Below are 15,068 nucleotides of genomic sequence, written 5' to 3' on the forward strand. Positions count from 1 at the left end.
TGAATAGGAAGCGGCAAGATTGAAATTTTATTAGGTGGTGAAAATTGAGCAAACCATTTTAAAGTCAGTAGGGGGAAATCCCCCAGTACCGGACACTTAAGCCAATAAATTCGTAATTCAAAAAATATTGGTTTTATGTGCTCGTGTTACCCATTTATGATAAATATTATCATTTTTATAGTGAACAAAAATAAATTTGAAAATATAAATATGAATTTTGACATTGCATTTTGATGATGTATTTTATTACCAAATTGATCGATCTTGAAAGGTGGCACCCAATATCGGACAAAATCTGGAAATGCCTCGAATTCGGTAAATTTGAACATCATTGAATGTGTTGTACTATAGGAATAATATATAATTATCAATTCAATGCATTTGTAACATTTACTGGAACAATTTGAGTTTTTTTTAGTACACAAAATATCCATCAAAAACCTCTCTCATATATGATGAAAAATGGCACATTTTAAGATGTTGTTCTGAATGTTCATTCTTCTTAATTTTATTGCATGTTTGATACCATGTTCGACGGAATCCATGAAAAATTGATGTATTTTGAGACACTTGTGCAATAATTACAAAGATATCATATAACAAATCAAGCTGTCCGAAACTGGGGGACAGGAGGTAACTTAACCAAAATTGTAAATTGTCCATATTTAGTTCAGTTATGGTACAAAATACATTCATACTATCAAATTAGGAATATGTTCGATCAAGCTTGCGTGATCCAAATTATTTTTTCATACTCAAAATAATTACTAAATAGGCTCAAAATTAAGGCTACACGTAAATTTTTCAAAGATTTTCAAACTTTTCTACTTTTTTAAAAAGGCATGCATATTTCAAGGATGTGTTATTCTACGCAAACATTAGTCTCCGTGATAGCTTTCTTTTTTACTAATACACCATCCTGATTGGACCATGATTTCTTAATGTTTCGACTTTGGCCGGTATTGGGTGCTGTCCGGTACTGGGGGATCTCCCCCTAAGCATCGAAGCGTCCTGTATTCTACCTAGCTTCTCCACTGGAGAAGAGTTGGCTCAAAGCTTTGAGCTTTGTTACCAACACAGGCCTGTGACCCGATATAGCCCGCATGACTGATATAGCCATAACAAAATATAATATAAAACAATCACGGTCCATACCTTCTCCTATATATTTAATTAAGTCATATATAAATACAGTGCAAATTTATTATAAAATTCAAAAAGAGGAAATTTTGAAGAAAAAAATAAATAAAAATCCAATGAGTAAAGTAAAGTGGCATTTATTTTTGAAATCATTACAGAAAATATAGAGTATAATAGAACAAAAATTATTTAAAAAATATTGAGTTCGAATGGTGTTATGGAAACTCTATGGCTTATAACAGTTTTCACCTGTTGAACGCATTTTACTCTACAGTTTGAATAATTGGAAACTTTTGTTTTGGATTTAGAAAAAGCTACACTTCATATTGTAAAAAGAAAAAAATAAATAAAAACAAATACAAACTGTTGTTGTCATCGCAGAATTTTAACTGTTTTGTTCCTGAACTATATAAACTTTCTTATAAATTTCAGTTTAAATATTACGCACTTAGCGTGCTTTATACTAAGTAACAGAGCGTAGGAAAATACATCAACAGGCGAAAATATAAAGGATATCCAGTCTACCCAAATGCCTTTAATGACCCTAGTTTTCCTTATATAATTAAACATTGAAATCTAGAAACGTGCCTCTGGAGCCGGCCTTCTGCACAGTAAAATAACTTGATTTTCTTTTATTTGAGGACATGTTTGATAAATCCATTTACAGATAGAACTGAATGTCTTATCTATCAATCGTAATAGGAGATAATGAAGTGCACAATAAAGTGAAGCGTAAATTAAAGATTTGCTAAATCAAACTACAACATAATAGTTGAACAATTGTGGTGAAGTTGATAACCATACATAATTTCATGGTATATTGTGAACGTAGGCATCATGCGATGATGTGTAAGTTTGTGAAGGTGTGTATGATATCGTAATTGAAATCTTGTCATTCTGGTGCAAATCATTAACCCTTAATCTTATCCGTCGTTCTCGTTATCAACTTTATTTACAATATAATTTCATTCATGATTGACTCGATATAGTGAGATTCTATCGTCATTGGTTATCTACACAATATTCATCATTCAAATATCTCATTTCCCTTAAACATAACATGTCACTGAAGGTAGCGACGATACTCTTTGGCCAAATTAAAACTAAGACTAGACATATTATATTGATCGTGCCAAATAATTAACTGTGTGGATCAGCATTTATGGAAGTCATTTTAGTGTTTCGCTACAAACATTTTATCGTTCTAATGTGTTATGTTTTCGTTAAAAAGTCTTTTATATTCGTGATTTGTGTTGTTTGATGATGCTAACGTCGCAATAATAAATTATATTGAATAACATTTATACAAATAAAAGTTTGAAATACAAAAATACGAAGAGAAAAATAACAAGTAAACAGCATAGTGATAACAAATAAGATCTATGATAGCCAATATCATGCATCCTGTATTTCACCTTTCATACCAGGTACACGATGGTGTTGATTATTATGTAGACGATTCGCTAAATCTTGCATAACATCACGAAATATAATACTATCTAAATTTTCACCTAATCTATATAATAAAAACCAATCGCCCATTTTCGAACGTCTTACTATAATCTCTATAGCGTCGCGACGAACTAACCTGAAAGTATAAACAAATATTAGTAATCAGAAAGTAAAGTAGTAAAGTAAATAGTCATTAATAAAGTACATCATTATTTACTCATTTCATCTAAAGTGAATTGTCTATTGCTCGACTATGTAATGTTACAGTCATTTTGAATGTTATGAAATCCCAGAAAGTTGAAAACAGGCGATTGCGTTCAAAACCGTGGGTAGGATAAACGGCAACAGATATTATTCAAAATTTAATCGAAGAATCCGTGCATCAAATCCTTATGAGGGTTTAGAAGATTAATTCCTAAAATAAAGTGATGCTTTCAGCAGTTATTTATGCAACAAGTTGCAGAATGATGATCTGAAAAAATCGAGTTTTTGCAACGAGTTGCATGCAACATTTCAAGATTTCAAGAGAATTTATATGGGCATACAGCCATGCGTAGTTTCAATTCAGTGTTTTTCGTAGGCTGTGAAACAGTAGTACCCATGGATGTCACAAATTTTCTTGCTCCCATCCCTATTGGAGGAAAGAACAGGTAAGACAGCACAGACAGTAGCTGACTACAAATGCTGGACGATCCTATCCCACATCAGAATCGCTAGCCTGTGCACTTTTCAGCACTGCTTCTTTCAATAGGAAAAGTAGGCCGTTATGTTGATCAACTTCTCGATCAAAAGTTGATTGATTCGCAGCGGAATTGCAAAATAGTTATTTAGGCAACAAGTTGCAAAATGATGATTTTTTCAGCACGAGTTGTACATTTATCCAACGAGGCTCGCCGAGTTGGATAAATACAAAGAGTGCTGAAAAAATCGAGTTTTGCAACGAGTTGCCTACAACATTTTTTGCTATTTCGAAAAATGCCATTTCAGCTGGATGAACTCTAAAAGCACAAACAAACATTTCAAGAGAACCCACATGGGCATGCCCGGGCACACATCCATGCGTAGTATCAATTCAGTATTTTTCAATCACGTAGGCTGTGATACAGTAGTACCTACCCATGAATGTCACAAGTTTTCACGCTCCCATCGAAATCAGGTAAGACAGCACAAACAGTTGCTGACTACAAATGTTGGGCTATTCAGAATCACGTGGTCATTCATGGGGAGAGGGAGCGTCTGGCCAATGATCACGGTCTATACATATTTTATAAATTTGTGTATGGACAAATGACCACGAGGGGGGAGCGGGTTGACCAGGAATCCCAAAAAACTGATCACGTGGTTAATGGACAGCCCCTGTCGGAATCAGATCGCACAACGGATCTAGAATCAGATGCAATTATGCTTATTCTGCGCGGAGATACGAGTCGAATGAGGGACAATTGTCGACTCGCTCCCATTGGATTAACATTAGTCGCCTCACATCACCCGAGGTGCGAAGGACTCGTCTCGACTCACACGCCGCGCAAATAAGCACAAATGACATGAAGAGACTGGGTTGTTCGGTTGATGCTTACCAAAACAGTACTGAAAAGTGCTACTTTTCAGCACCGAAAAGAGTGCTGAAAAGTAGCACTTTTCAGCACTGTTTTTTCAGTAGGAAAAGTAGGCCGTTATGTTGATCAACTTCTCAATGAAAAGTTGATTGATTTGCAACGGAATTGCAAAAAATATATTTCGATAATTAATTCTTTCATTCATGCATATTACTACCGTAAAGTCCCTTTTGACTATTTTAGTGGCGCAAGCAGTGAATAGGATAGGTTGGACATGTCCCACGCATAAAAATACCTGTTTGAATTGTCAGAGGGTTGTCCTACCCATGATTATATAAACCAAAAGTTGAAATAATATTTAATGAACTGTAGAACACTTCAATATATGTATTAAGTTGGTTCAATAAATCGTTTTTGTTCCACACCGCGCATTCGATTCTTGATTCTATAGAGTAAGGTGGGGCAAAAGTTCGACCTTAGTGGTAAAATCAAAGTTTACAGAAAAACAATAGAAGTTGAAACAAAATAAATACCGTACAGTGAACCTTCAACATATTGGCTATAATATTGCTGAACATACTCAAAATATTTACCCATTTTTAGCTATAACAGTTTCAAAATTGATTGTCTTAAACGAACTTTTGCCCCACTGGTGGGGCAAGAGTTCGAATCTAGTGAGAGGCAAAAGTTAGCTGCCTAAAGCACAAAATATTGATACTGTTATGACAGGCGTACTTTAAATCAGCCGTAAACTTACGTTTGCTGAAAAATACACACTAAATTTTCATAAAAAAAAAATTGCCCAAAACAGGGTTAATTGTAATATGCCCAAAAATAGCAGTTTTTCGCAAAACTAAGTGAAAATGGAACATTTTGGAGATATCTTTCGCACGAACAGGCAAATTTCGCTAAATTTAAAGCTCATATGTGGATTTTAGGCAATTCGCAATTTTTCTATAAGTTTATACATGGATCGAACTTTTGCCCCGCTGATTCGAACTTTTGCCACACTGTGGGCCAAAAATTGCTTCTAAGCGTTGATGCAAAAACTAATACACCTCAAAGCATCTTTATGATAGGCCTAGAAACGCCCTTACATAAAATATTGAAAAATATTTCTTCTTTATTTGGTTCCATGCAACGAAAGTTTGACCAAAAATTTCAATATTTACGTCGAAAAACAACAAATAGCCATAACTTTTCCCAATCAGAATCGATTTCTATGATATTTGGAGTGAAAGTCTCTTACTTGAATAGCATTCGTACTACCATGACATTCATAAGTTTTGTTTTGAATTGAGCTTGAAATCTTAAAAAGAAACTCTTACCCCACTCGAACTTTTGTCCCACTTTACTTCACTTATTCTGGAGCAGTTGAAATTAATTTACATATTTCCCGTAACAAATCAAATTCTTAATTTGTTCGTTAAAGCGAGCATTTTGTTTCAAAATAATATTTTTTTTCTTATTCGATTTTTTCATAACCGATTTTTTTTTTCATGGAATTATTGATTCTATAGCATGACCCGCGGGCTTCCTTAGCCGAGTGGTTAGAGTCTGCGGCTACAAAGCAAAGCCATGCTGAAGGTGTCTGGGTTCGATTCCCGGTCGGTCGAGGATCGAATTGAGCAAGAGGTGACGAAAAGGCGTAGATGCATCAACAAGCCCTCTGCTTCCTGAAGTAATACCATTAGGTAGTTTCAGGGGGACATCGGACTTGTAGCCCAAGCATAAGAAAGTAAAAGTGGAGTGGTATAGAGTTGTTTTCTTTTTGTTCTTCGTTACCGCATTCGAGACGTGCATCCGCAGTCGACCGTAATAGAACGTTAAGTAAGAATCTCAGAGCCTAAACCCCATGTGCTCCCCAAATAGCCGGGTTAGGTTTGCTAGAAAATTCGGCGAAAATTATATAAAAAAAAAACACGATATACGAATGCGAAAATGGCAACTTTGGCAAATAAAGCTCTTAGTTAATAACTGTGGAAGTGCTCATAAGAATACTAAGCTGAGAAGCAGGCTCTGTCCCAGTGAAGACGTAATACTAAAAAGAAGAAGAATGACCCGGAATGCAATTTATCGGAAGACCATTTACCGGAAAACACCATTACCTGGAAAACCATGTCTTCCATTTTTGAAGACCTCTGTCAGTACAATTTTCATTTTCTTTCAATGCCGCTTAGCACAATTTATGTCACGTTAGACATGGACATTCTCGAGTCCTCCTTCGGTTTCCATGGACACTTCCTCGAAAGACTATAGACCAAATATGTTGTTCTTCTTGTCGGCGTTATGACTCAACCAATTGACAAAGTCTGCTTCTCAGCTTAATGTTCTAGCAGTTATTTTTATTTTTTGAAACAGCTTAATACACATATTGAAGTATTGTATTGTTCATCGAATATTTTATAATCTTTTGTTTAGGGCAGTGGTCACCAAACTGCGGCCCTCGAGCAGGTTTTGTGCGGGCCGCGAATGGATTTTGAATATTAATGTGATGCGGCCCGCATGTTGTATATTTTTATGGTAGGGTTTATATTCCTTTGTTCTTGAAAAGTCAGTCATTGAACTCATGTAAAATGTGCCTGCGGTTATCCATCATCATGGCATAAAGAGTAATATGATATCAGTTGTTTTTATCAATTCAGAAAAAGCTCACAATTATTCAAAGGTTCAAAGCTCCTTTAAAAACTTAAATTTTCTTGAATCCAAAAAGGAATCTATGGTAGGCTAAGGCCTGCAAAAAATCTTCAAATCCCTACTAATCTTTCTTATTTTCATATTTTAGTTTACAAAATAGAAGCAGAATCTGAGTGTTGTAGAGGTGTCTGCAGAATTATTTTCTTTATAATTTTGGCTTAATCTGGGAATTTTTCCCAAATATCTCCTATATCTGGTAATATCTTAAAGATTTGCTTTTGAAAGGTTGAGGAGCTTAAATACAAAGAGATATGCAGTAATGGACAATAAATTGCAACTTTATCTTTTTTTCCATACAAAATGGTCAACTTTGGTGGCAAATTTGAATAAAAGTCTCACATCATGTCCAACATTACGTGCAACATATATTTTAAAGTAATTTTTTTATTCACGAGATTAAAAGTAATAACCAGCCCTGTCGTCCTGCTTAGTCGCGCTTAGTCGACGACTAAGAAGCTTTTCTCAGATTTTTCTTACAATTTTTCACCCGAAGTCAATAAGATATCAATCGAAATTTCCAACCTGTACCAACCAACGCTCTGGAGTAATGTTACCTTATTTCATTTAGAACTTCATATATAAAATATTACCGCCTTGTAAAAAATCCATAAAAATTTACGAGCTGTGTCAACGCCCTAGAGTAATTTCACCTTATACGACGTAGATCAAAATTGAAAACTCCAAGCTGTATCAACGCCCTGGAGTAATTTTACTTTGTCCCGTATAGATCCATAGAATCCAAACGCCCTGTATGGCATCAATTAAAAATTCAAGCTTTATCAACGCCTAGGAGTAACTTGACCTCCTTTATGTAGACCAAGTGCATCTTTACGTCCATCTTTATGCCCACATCACTTGAATATTTTAAGCATTATCAACGCCCTGGAGTAATTTGGACTCGCCCCATGTAAATCAGCTGCATCTTAACGCCCTGTGGGACAAATGTCAAGATGTATAAACACCCTTGACTGATTTGACCTTGTCTCACGTTGATCAGGTGCACCTCAATGCCATGCATCGATTAAAAGCTACAATCTATCGACGCCCTAGAGTAATTTTAACTTGTCTCATATAGATCAGCAGCATCTTAACGTACAGGGCTGTAGGACATTATTTAAAAATTTGAAGCTGTATAAATGCCCTAGATTAATTTAACCTCATCCCAAGTAAATCAAGTGCATCTTGACGCCCTGTATGACATCAATAGAAACTCCAAGCTCTATCAACGCCCCGGAGTAATTTGAGCTAATCCCATGTCGATCAAATACATCTCAACGCACTGTAGGACATCAATTGACAATTCAAGCTTTATCAACGTCCTGGAGTAATGTGACCTCATTTTACGTAGACCAAGTGCATTTTTACGCCCTGTAGGACATCAATTGAATATTCCAAGATTTATCAACGCCCTGGAGTGATTTGACCTTGTTTCATGTAAATAAGCTGCATTTTAACGGCCTGTGGGACAAATATCAAGATTTATAAACGCCCTCCACTCATTTGACCTTATCTTACGTAGTTCAATTCCAATCTGTATTGACGCCCTGGAGTAATTCGACCTTGTCTCACGTAGATCTTAGATAAAGTGCACATTAACGCCCTGTAGGACATCAATTGAAAACTCCATGCAGCATCAACGTCCTGGAGTAATTTGGACTCGTGTCATGTAATCAATTCATATCAACGCCCTGTTCGATATCTATTTTCCTTGTCTTACGACCTTGTCCAATGACCTTGTCTTACGTAAATCAGGTGCAACTTAATGACCTGTATCCATTGAAAATTCCAAGCTCACTGATACAGCTCTGGAGTAATTTGAGCTCATTCCATGTATGTCAGGTACATCTCAACGCCCTGTAGGACATCAATTAAAAATTCCAAGCTTTTGCAATGCCCTGGAGTAATTTGGCCTTATTTCACATAGTTCAGAAACATCTTAACACTTTGTATAACATCAATCGATCAAGCAATATCAATGGTCTGAAGTAATTCCGTTTTATTTCATAATGATCTTTGAGAGATCTGGAGCATGTTTACGCCCTGTTGAAAATCAACAGAAATTGCTTAGCAGTATCAACGCCCTGGAGTAATTTGACTTTATCCTTTGAAGATCAGGTGCATCTTAACGCTCTGATTGATGTCATCGAAATTGTCAAAAATATCAACGCCCTGGATTAATTTGTTCCTTTCTCACGTATATTACGTACATCTTAACGTCCTGTATACCATCAATTGGAAATTCTAGCCTGTTCAACGCCCTGTAATATTTCAAGCTTATCTTATGTAGTTCAGGTGCATCGTAATGCCCTTTAGAAGATCAATTGGATATTCCAAACTGTATTACCACCCTGGAGTAATTTGAGCTTATTCTATGTATATCAGGTACATCTCAATGTTTTCTAGGTCATCAATTGAAAATTCCAAGCTCTATCACCATCCTGCAGTAATTTAAACTAAGTCCACATTAATGAATTGAATCGTAACGCCCTGTAAAAATCAATCAAATTTTTCATTCTGTATCAACGCCCTGAAGTTATAATACTTTGTTTCACGTAGATCAGCTGCATCTTTACGCCCTGTAAAAATACAATTAAATTTTGTTTGCTCTATGACCTTAACTAACGGTTTTCAAGTGGAGAGTAGTATTTGGTCCTTTAGTTGCATTGTCTGCTCTTGCGGGAACGAGTGATGCAATCAGGATCAATGTTGATTGTGTATGCTGAGCAATTTATTTATTATATTTGTGAGTTATTTCCGTGTTATATGTTGTTTATAATATCTATATTTTGTCTCATATTATATTTCCATACTATTTATCTAATGATTGTGCTACTTTTCCTGAAATGTCGCTTATGCGAATGATAGTTCCCCGAATAACCCTCTTCCTCGAATCCCATTTTTCCAATTGACCTGTCACTTCGAGAAGTGATACAGTTCATGAAGGTCAGTGACAGAGTGCCTGGTCCGTTCACTACTTTGAAATGAAGGAAGTTGTGAAACGGGATATTCGGAGAACAGACATTCAATGGACCGACGTTCGAGGAAACGACATTTGGGGAATTAATATTTAGGGCAAAGTAGCATTATCCCTTTATTAAATGGATATTACGATTTGCCTACAGAGCTGTATGCGCTTGATCCCAAATATTCGGTATTATTAAAGAAATTGTTGGTTAAATTTTTTTGAGATATCCTTCTATAACAGCACGTGATAATTAAAAGGCCGAAGACCACTCTCGAAGTTTGATGGAATATGTTAATGTTTAAAGAGGCCCAGATAGCCGTAGCGGTAAATGCGCAGCTATTCAGCAAGACCAAGCTGAGGGTCGTGGGTTCGAATCCCACCGGTCGAGGATCTTTTCGGGCTGGAAATTTTCTCGACTTCCCAGGGCATAGAGTATCTTCGTACCTGCCACACGATATACGCATGCACAAATGGTCATTGGCATAGTAAGCTCTCAGTTAATAACGGTGGAAGTGCTCATAAGAACACTAAGCTGAGAAACAGGCTCTGTCCCAGTGGGGACGTAACGCCAGAATGAAAAAGAATGTTTAAAGCTGAAAAAATCTTCAAATCATATGTTCTTAAGACAGTCAGTTCATTCCCCTGGTTTATTTTGGGCCAATAATTTTCAAGTGAACTTTCAGAGTCAAGTATGCAAAAAGAGCAGCAATTTTGTGTTTTTAAATTTCATGAAATTAGTTTGAAACCCTTCTGTAATTTATACTTGACAATTCCAAGATTCACAAATATATCTAACGTAAAACTACAATAGATAAAACAATAGCGAAATATATTGAAATCGAGAGCAATTGTTGACTTTTTCCATTTTGATATCACCTCAAGAGCGATATTTTATTTTAATTTAAGCCATATATTTGGCTGAAAATTGAACACCTCTTCTTTAAGTTAAAAAAAAAATCGAACTAGATGTCCTGCTTTTAGAAAACTTAAAAAAATCTTTGTAAACTTACCTAATTATTTGGTTATTTTTAAAAGAAAATAAATATAATATTTTTCTATACATACGCTTCATATATTACTTTCCGCTCAAACATAATCAATCAATTGAAGCATTATATCTTAAGTATTAATTTATTTATTTTTAACTTTAAAACTTTTCTTTGCTTCCTAATCAAGTCTTCAAGTTTTCTTAGTCTGACAGGACTGAGAATACGCATAATACTTCGTTTAAAATGTTTTGGGTTATGGTTGAGTAATTATCGCTGAAATGTGGTTACCATTGGTATATATAATTAGAATTACAGTTTGTGTCGTAGTTCGCTTCAATTTCATAAAACTAGAGGAGAAGCGTTTTGGTTTATTAAAATTGCGAGGCGAATGAACTGACTAATCAAGTTTAAACCCTTATAAAAAAACGAAAAAAAAAATCAAATTAATGAACCCTACCCGAGCAGGAACAAATAACTCCCCAATAACTTATACATACCATATATTGGTATCATACCAAAATAAGGTATTGTTCAGTTGTCAATACCTCAATTTGGTATTGTTCTTCTTCTTTCTGGCGTTACGTCCCCACTGGGACAGAGCCTGCTTCTCAGCTTAGTGTTCTTATGAGCACTTCCACAGTTATTCACTGAGAGCTTACTATGCCAATGACCATTTTTGCATGTGTATATCGTGTGGCAGGTACGAAGATACTCTATGCCCTGGGAAGTCGAGAAAATTTCCAAACCGAAAAGATCCTAGACCGGTGGGATTCGAACTCACGACCCTCAGCTTGGTCATGCTGAATAGCTGCGCGTTTACCGCTACGGCTATCTGGGCCCCAATTTGGTATTGTAATGGTTTTGAAAAAAATCTTTAAAACAATTAAAAATACTTCATTGAGGTATTACACAGACATTGAGGTCTGCTGGAGGTATTGTACTACTATTGAAAAATTTCACTTTTATATGAAAATCCATCAAGTATTATTTAGGTATTACAATACCTGATCTAATTATTGGCTTGGTATTTGTAGAATATGCAGAAGGTATTATTTGAGGTATTTTACCTCTTATGCAGGGCCCATTCATACCTCATTCAGGTATTAGGTATTGGAAATTATCTGGTATGGAATACCTCAATTTGGTATTCACTAGTTATTTTCTTCTGCTCGGGTAGGCTTGACAGTTTGCAAAAAGCTCAGTTTTTGAATAAATTCTATGTATTTCTTCACGTATCTTTCTTCCCATATATTCCTTGAAACACAAAGCAATCTAAGGGGCATCGCATGGAGGAGAGATGTAGTTCAATTTAAAATAATTTTGGAGACCATTTTGAATTCGACTCCATTTTGAATTTTATCAGAAAAATGGTGAACCGTTAGCGCTTCGTTTAGAATTCTGAGATCAGCAACAAAAAGTTTATGAAAAACTGAGTTTTAGCAGCTGCATAAATTTGTCCAATAGTATTAACCGAATGAACTAATTTATGTTTAAATACAAACATCATATTTTGTACAAGGCCATTTTGTTCTTAGTCAATTTATGAAACAAAATGAAATACAAGAAATTCAACTAATAAAAAATATCATATAATTCAGTTGTATTGTCAAAATTTTGCTTTGACTTTTGAAGAGCTTTATACGGGCAAAATGGTACCAGAAACATAAATGGTAGTTACTTGAAAACTGTTGCATCAATTTGCTCAAATTTTTCACAATTTTGTTTAAAAGCGAAATGCAATAACTATATATTGTTTTAAAAGCAAAATGCCGAACATAAGAAAAATTTTGAAATTTGAGGCAGTGATTTGCACTCGTTGATCCGTTTTACATTGAGTGATAGGTTCTAAAAGACTGAGTTTATTTCATGGATTGAGATTTCTTTTTAAAGGGCACATCGTAATAGTCTTAGTTGTTAGACTCTAGGAAACAGTCGCAAGCATTGTTATGGTAGATTCAATTGGTACAAGAACTAACAAATTTTCACTTTTTTTGAACTAAATAATTTTCAGCCCATGTACTTGATCTCTTCGTTCCACATTTTAATAGAAATGGAACGCAAACTAAATACGTGCAAAAGCATATTGGTTTTCGTTTGTTAGGAATGTATATTAAAGTATTTGTGATATTTGTAATTTTTATATAATAAAATGTTGCTAAGGGTTTTTGGATTTCCGTTTACGATCTGTACAGACTGAAAGTCGAAAACTCATAGCAAATATAACTTCCGTCATAGTTGATCCCTATATATTAAAATATGTATGATATTTCTTATGAGAAAACATCATTAACGCCTAAAAAAAAGAAGAAAAATAGAAGCGCCCTCTGGGGTATAGTAACGCCCCCCTCAAAAATGGACGACTAAGAAGCACAAATTTTACGACGACAGGGCTGGTAATAACAATTCGTTTGAAATGATTTTTTTACAAAAAAAATTAAATGATTTATATTACAATAAAAAAGACCTACAAAATAAGTGTCTCCAGTATAATTGTGCATCGCATCTTAATGTACAATTTGCTAAAGATATTATCAATGTTTTTCGTAATTTTTTAGAGTTGCGTAAATTTTAAAAAATTGTGTTCTAAAATTTACACAACTCATTTTCAAATTGTAAAAAGAGAAAAAACAGTAAAAAATATATGTTTAATTTAAAATTATGTCTGAGGTTCTGTGAAAATTTAATATGAATCGATCCATAATTTACCTAAATATAAGCCTCTAATGTTGATAATTTTGTATTGAAAATCGAAAAAGTAGCAAATGTATTGTCCAACACTGTAAGTGACATGTTGATCGGATTTGAGTTAAGTGCACAAATAATTCTCTGTTTTAAGTTTTCCAATAGTATTTCAAGGTGGTTTTCCAGCCAAATGCATTAATTTTCATGAATTCTGTTATATTAATTAACATAGTTTAAAAAAAACTTGGTATTGTCTTCATAGAAATAACGATTTTTGAAATCCCATTGAAGACTCATAAAATTAATCTTCACAAGTCTTGGCCCGTGATTAATTTTGAAAAAGTTGAGATGGCCCGTCTAATCGGTTTGGCTGAGGACCACTGGTTTAGGGTTATATAAAATTATGGGTAGGACAATCCTCTGACTATTCTACCCAGTAATTTTTGTGCTGAGGGCATGTCCTACATATCCATATTCACTGCACACTCCACTTTTGGGGACGTTTGTAGATGCAATATTCTAAATGATTGTTTCAATTCTCGATGAAGTGAATGCATACTTAAAGCGGGTACAGTAAGTGGCATTGTAAAACATATGTATTTTCTTGACTTAAGGTGAAATCCTGTGATGTTTTTTTTCTTAATATCCACAAATTTCAATCCTCCCCCTATCTATCCCTTGAAAAAAATTTTTAAGGTTAATCCTTAAGTGAATCCTTTCAATTTTCATTTCTCGTAAAAATTATAAGAACGTCCTAAGAGCCATTGGTCTGTTGCATGTTGTTTCTGAACATACTTATGAACAGACAACATTCATACCTTTTATGGCCTTTCTTTGCCAATTGACCATTTTTGGATGTGTATATCATGCGACAAGCACGAAGAAACTCTATGCTCTGGGAAGTCGAGAAAAAAATCCTTTACGAAAAGATTCTCAACCGGTGGGATACGAACTCACGACACTCAGCTTGCTCTTGCTGAATAGCTTCGTGTGTACGGCTATCTAGACTCCCAATCATGAATTAGGCAGAGAAGATAATCCTCTATCTCCCAGAGGTTTATTGTTTTTGTACTCAGAAACGAAGATTCACATACACTCTTGTGCATAAGTTAGGGTTCACCCCCTAAAAAACATACAAAAGAGTTCAGTTGATATCTCTGGGATTTCCCGTCCAATTGAAACTCTCTTAGCCGCATTTGGAAGGCAAAGAGTTTTTTTTTTCTAACTTCGTATGTAGTTTTCCAAAAACAGCTTTGAAATTTATTTTTACATTTTTACTTAAACTTGTGGCATTTTTCAAAAACCACTGAAAAAACATAGCTAACTCTTTTCTATTCACCTAAACTTACTAAAAACACGAAAACTCTGTGAAATCTCAAATCAATCATTTGCGCGCCATTATTTGCGTTTGAAAAAGCTATGAAATATGAAAATCGATTGAAAAATGGCAGTTATATTGACAAAAAAGCTATTCAGCATGACCATGCTGAGGGTCGTGGGTTCGAATCCCGCTGGTCGAGGATCTTTTCGTAAAGGAAATTTTCTCGATTCCCAGGGCATAGAGTATCTTCGGGGGCCCAGATAACC

General features: G+C 35.0%; 1 protein-coding gene across 12 annotated transcripts in view; it reads right to left on the bottom strand.

Moving 5' to 3' along the window:
- LOC5579528 (innexin shaking-B) overlaps positions 1-15,068 on the bottom strand; it is a 277,178-nt gene that overhangs the window by 12,180 nt on the left and 249,930 nt on the right. For 9 of the 12 annotated variants that reach the window (XM_021853970.1, XM_021853971.1, XM_021853974.1 and 6 more), the window contains one exon: positions 2,556-2,728. In XM_021853970.1, the coding sequence (XP_021709662.1) occupies positions 2,556-2,728 (173 nt within the window). Of the gene's footprint in view, positions 1-1,261; positions 2,729-15,068 lie in introns of those variants that run through there. The other 3 variants (XM_021853976.1, XM_001647785.2, XM_021853975.1) reach the window with 2 other exon arrangements.

Source organism: Aedes aegypti, chromosome 3, assembly GCF_002204515.2.
Source record: "Aedes aegypti strain LVP_AGWG chromosome 3, AaegL5.0 Primary Assembly, whole genome shotgun sequence".
Taxonomy (NCBI): Eukaryota; Metazoa; Arthropoda; class Insecta; order Diptera; family Culicidae; genus Aedes; species Aedes aegypti.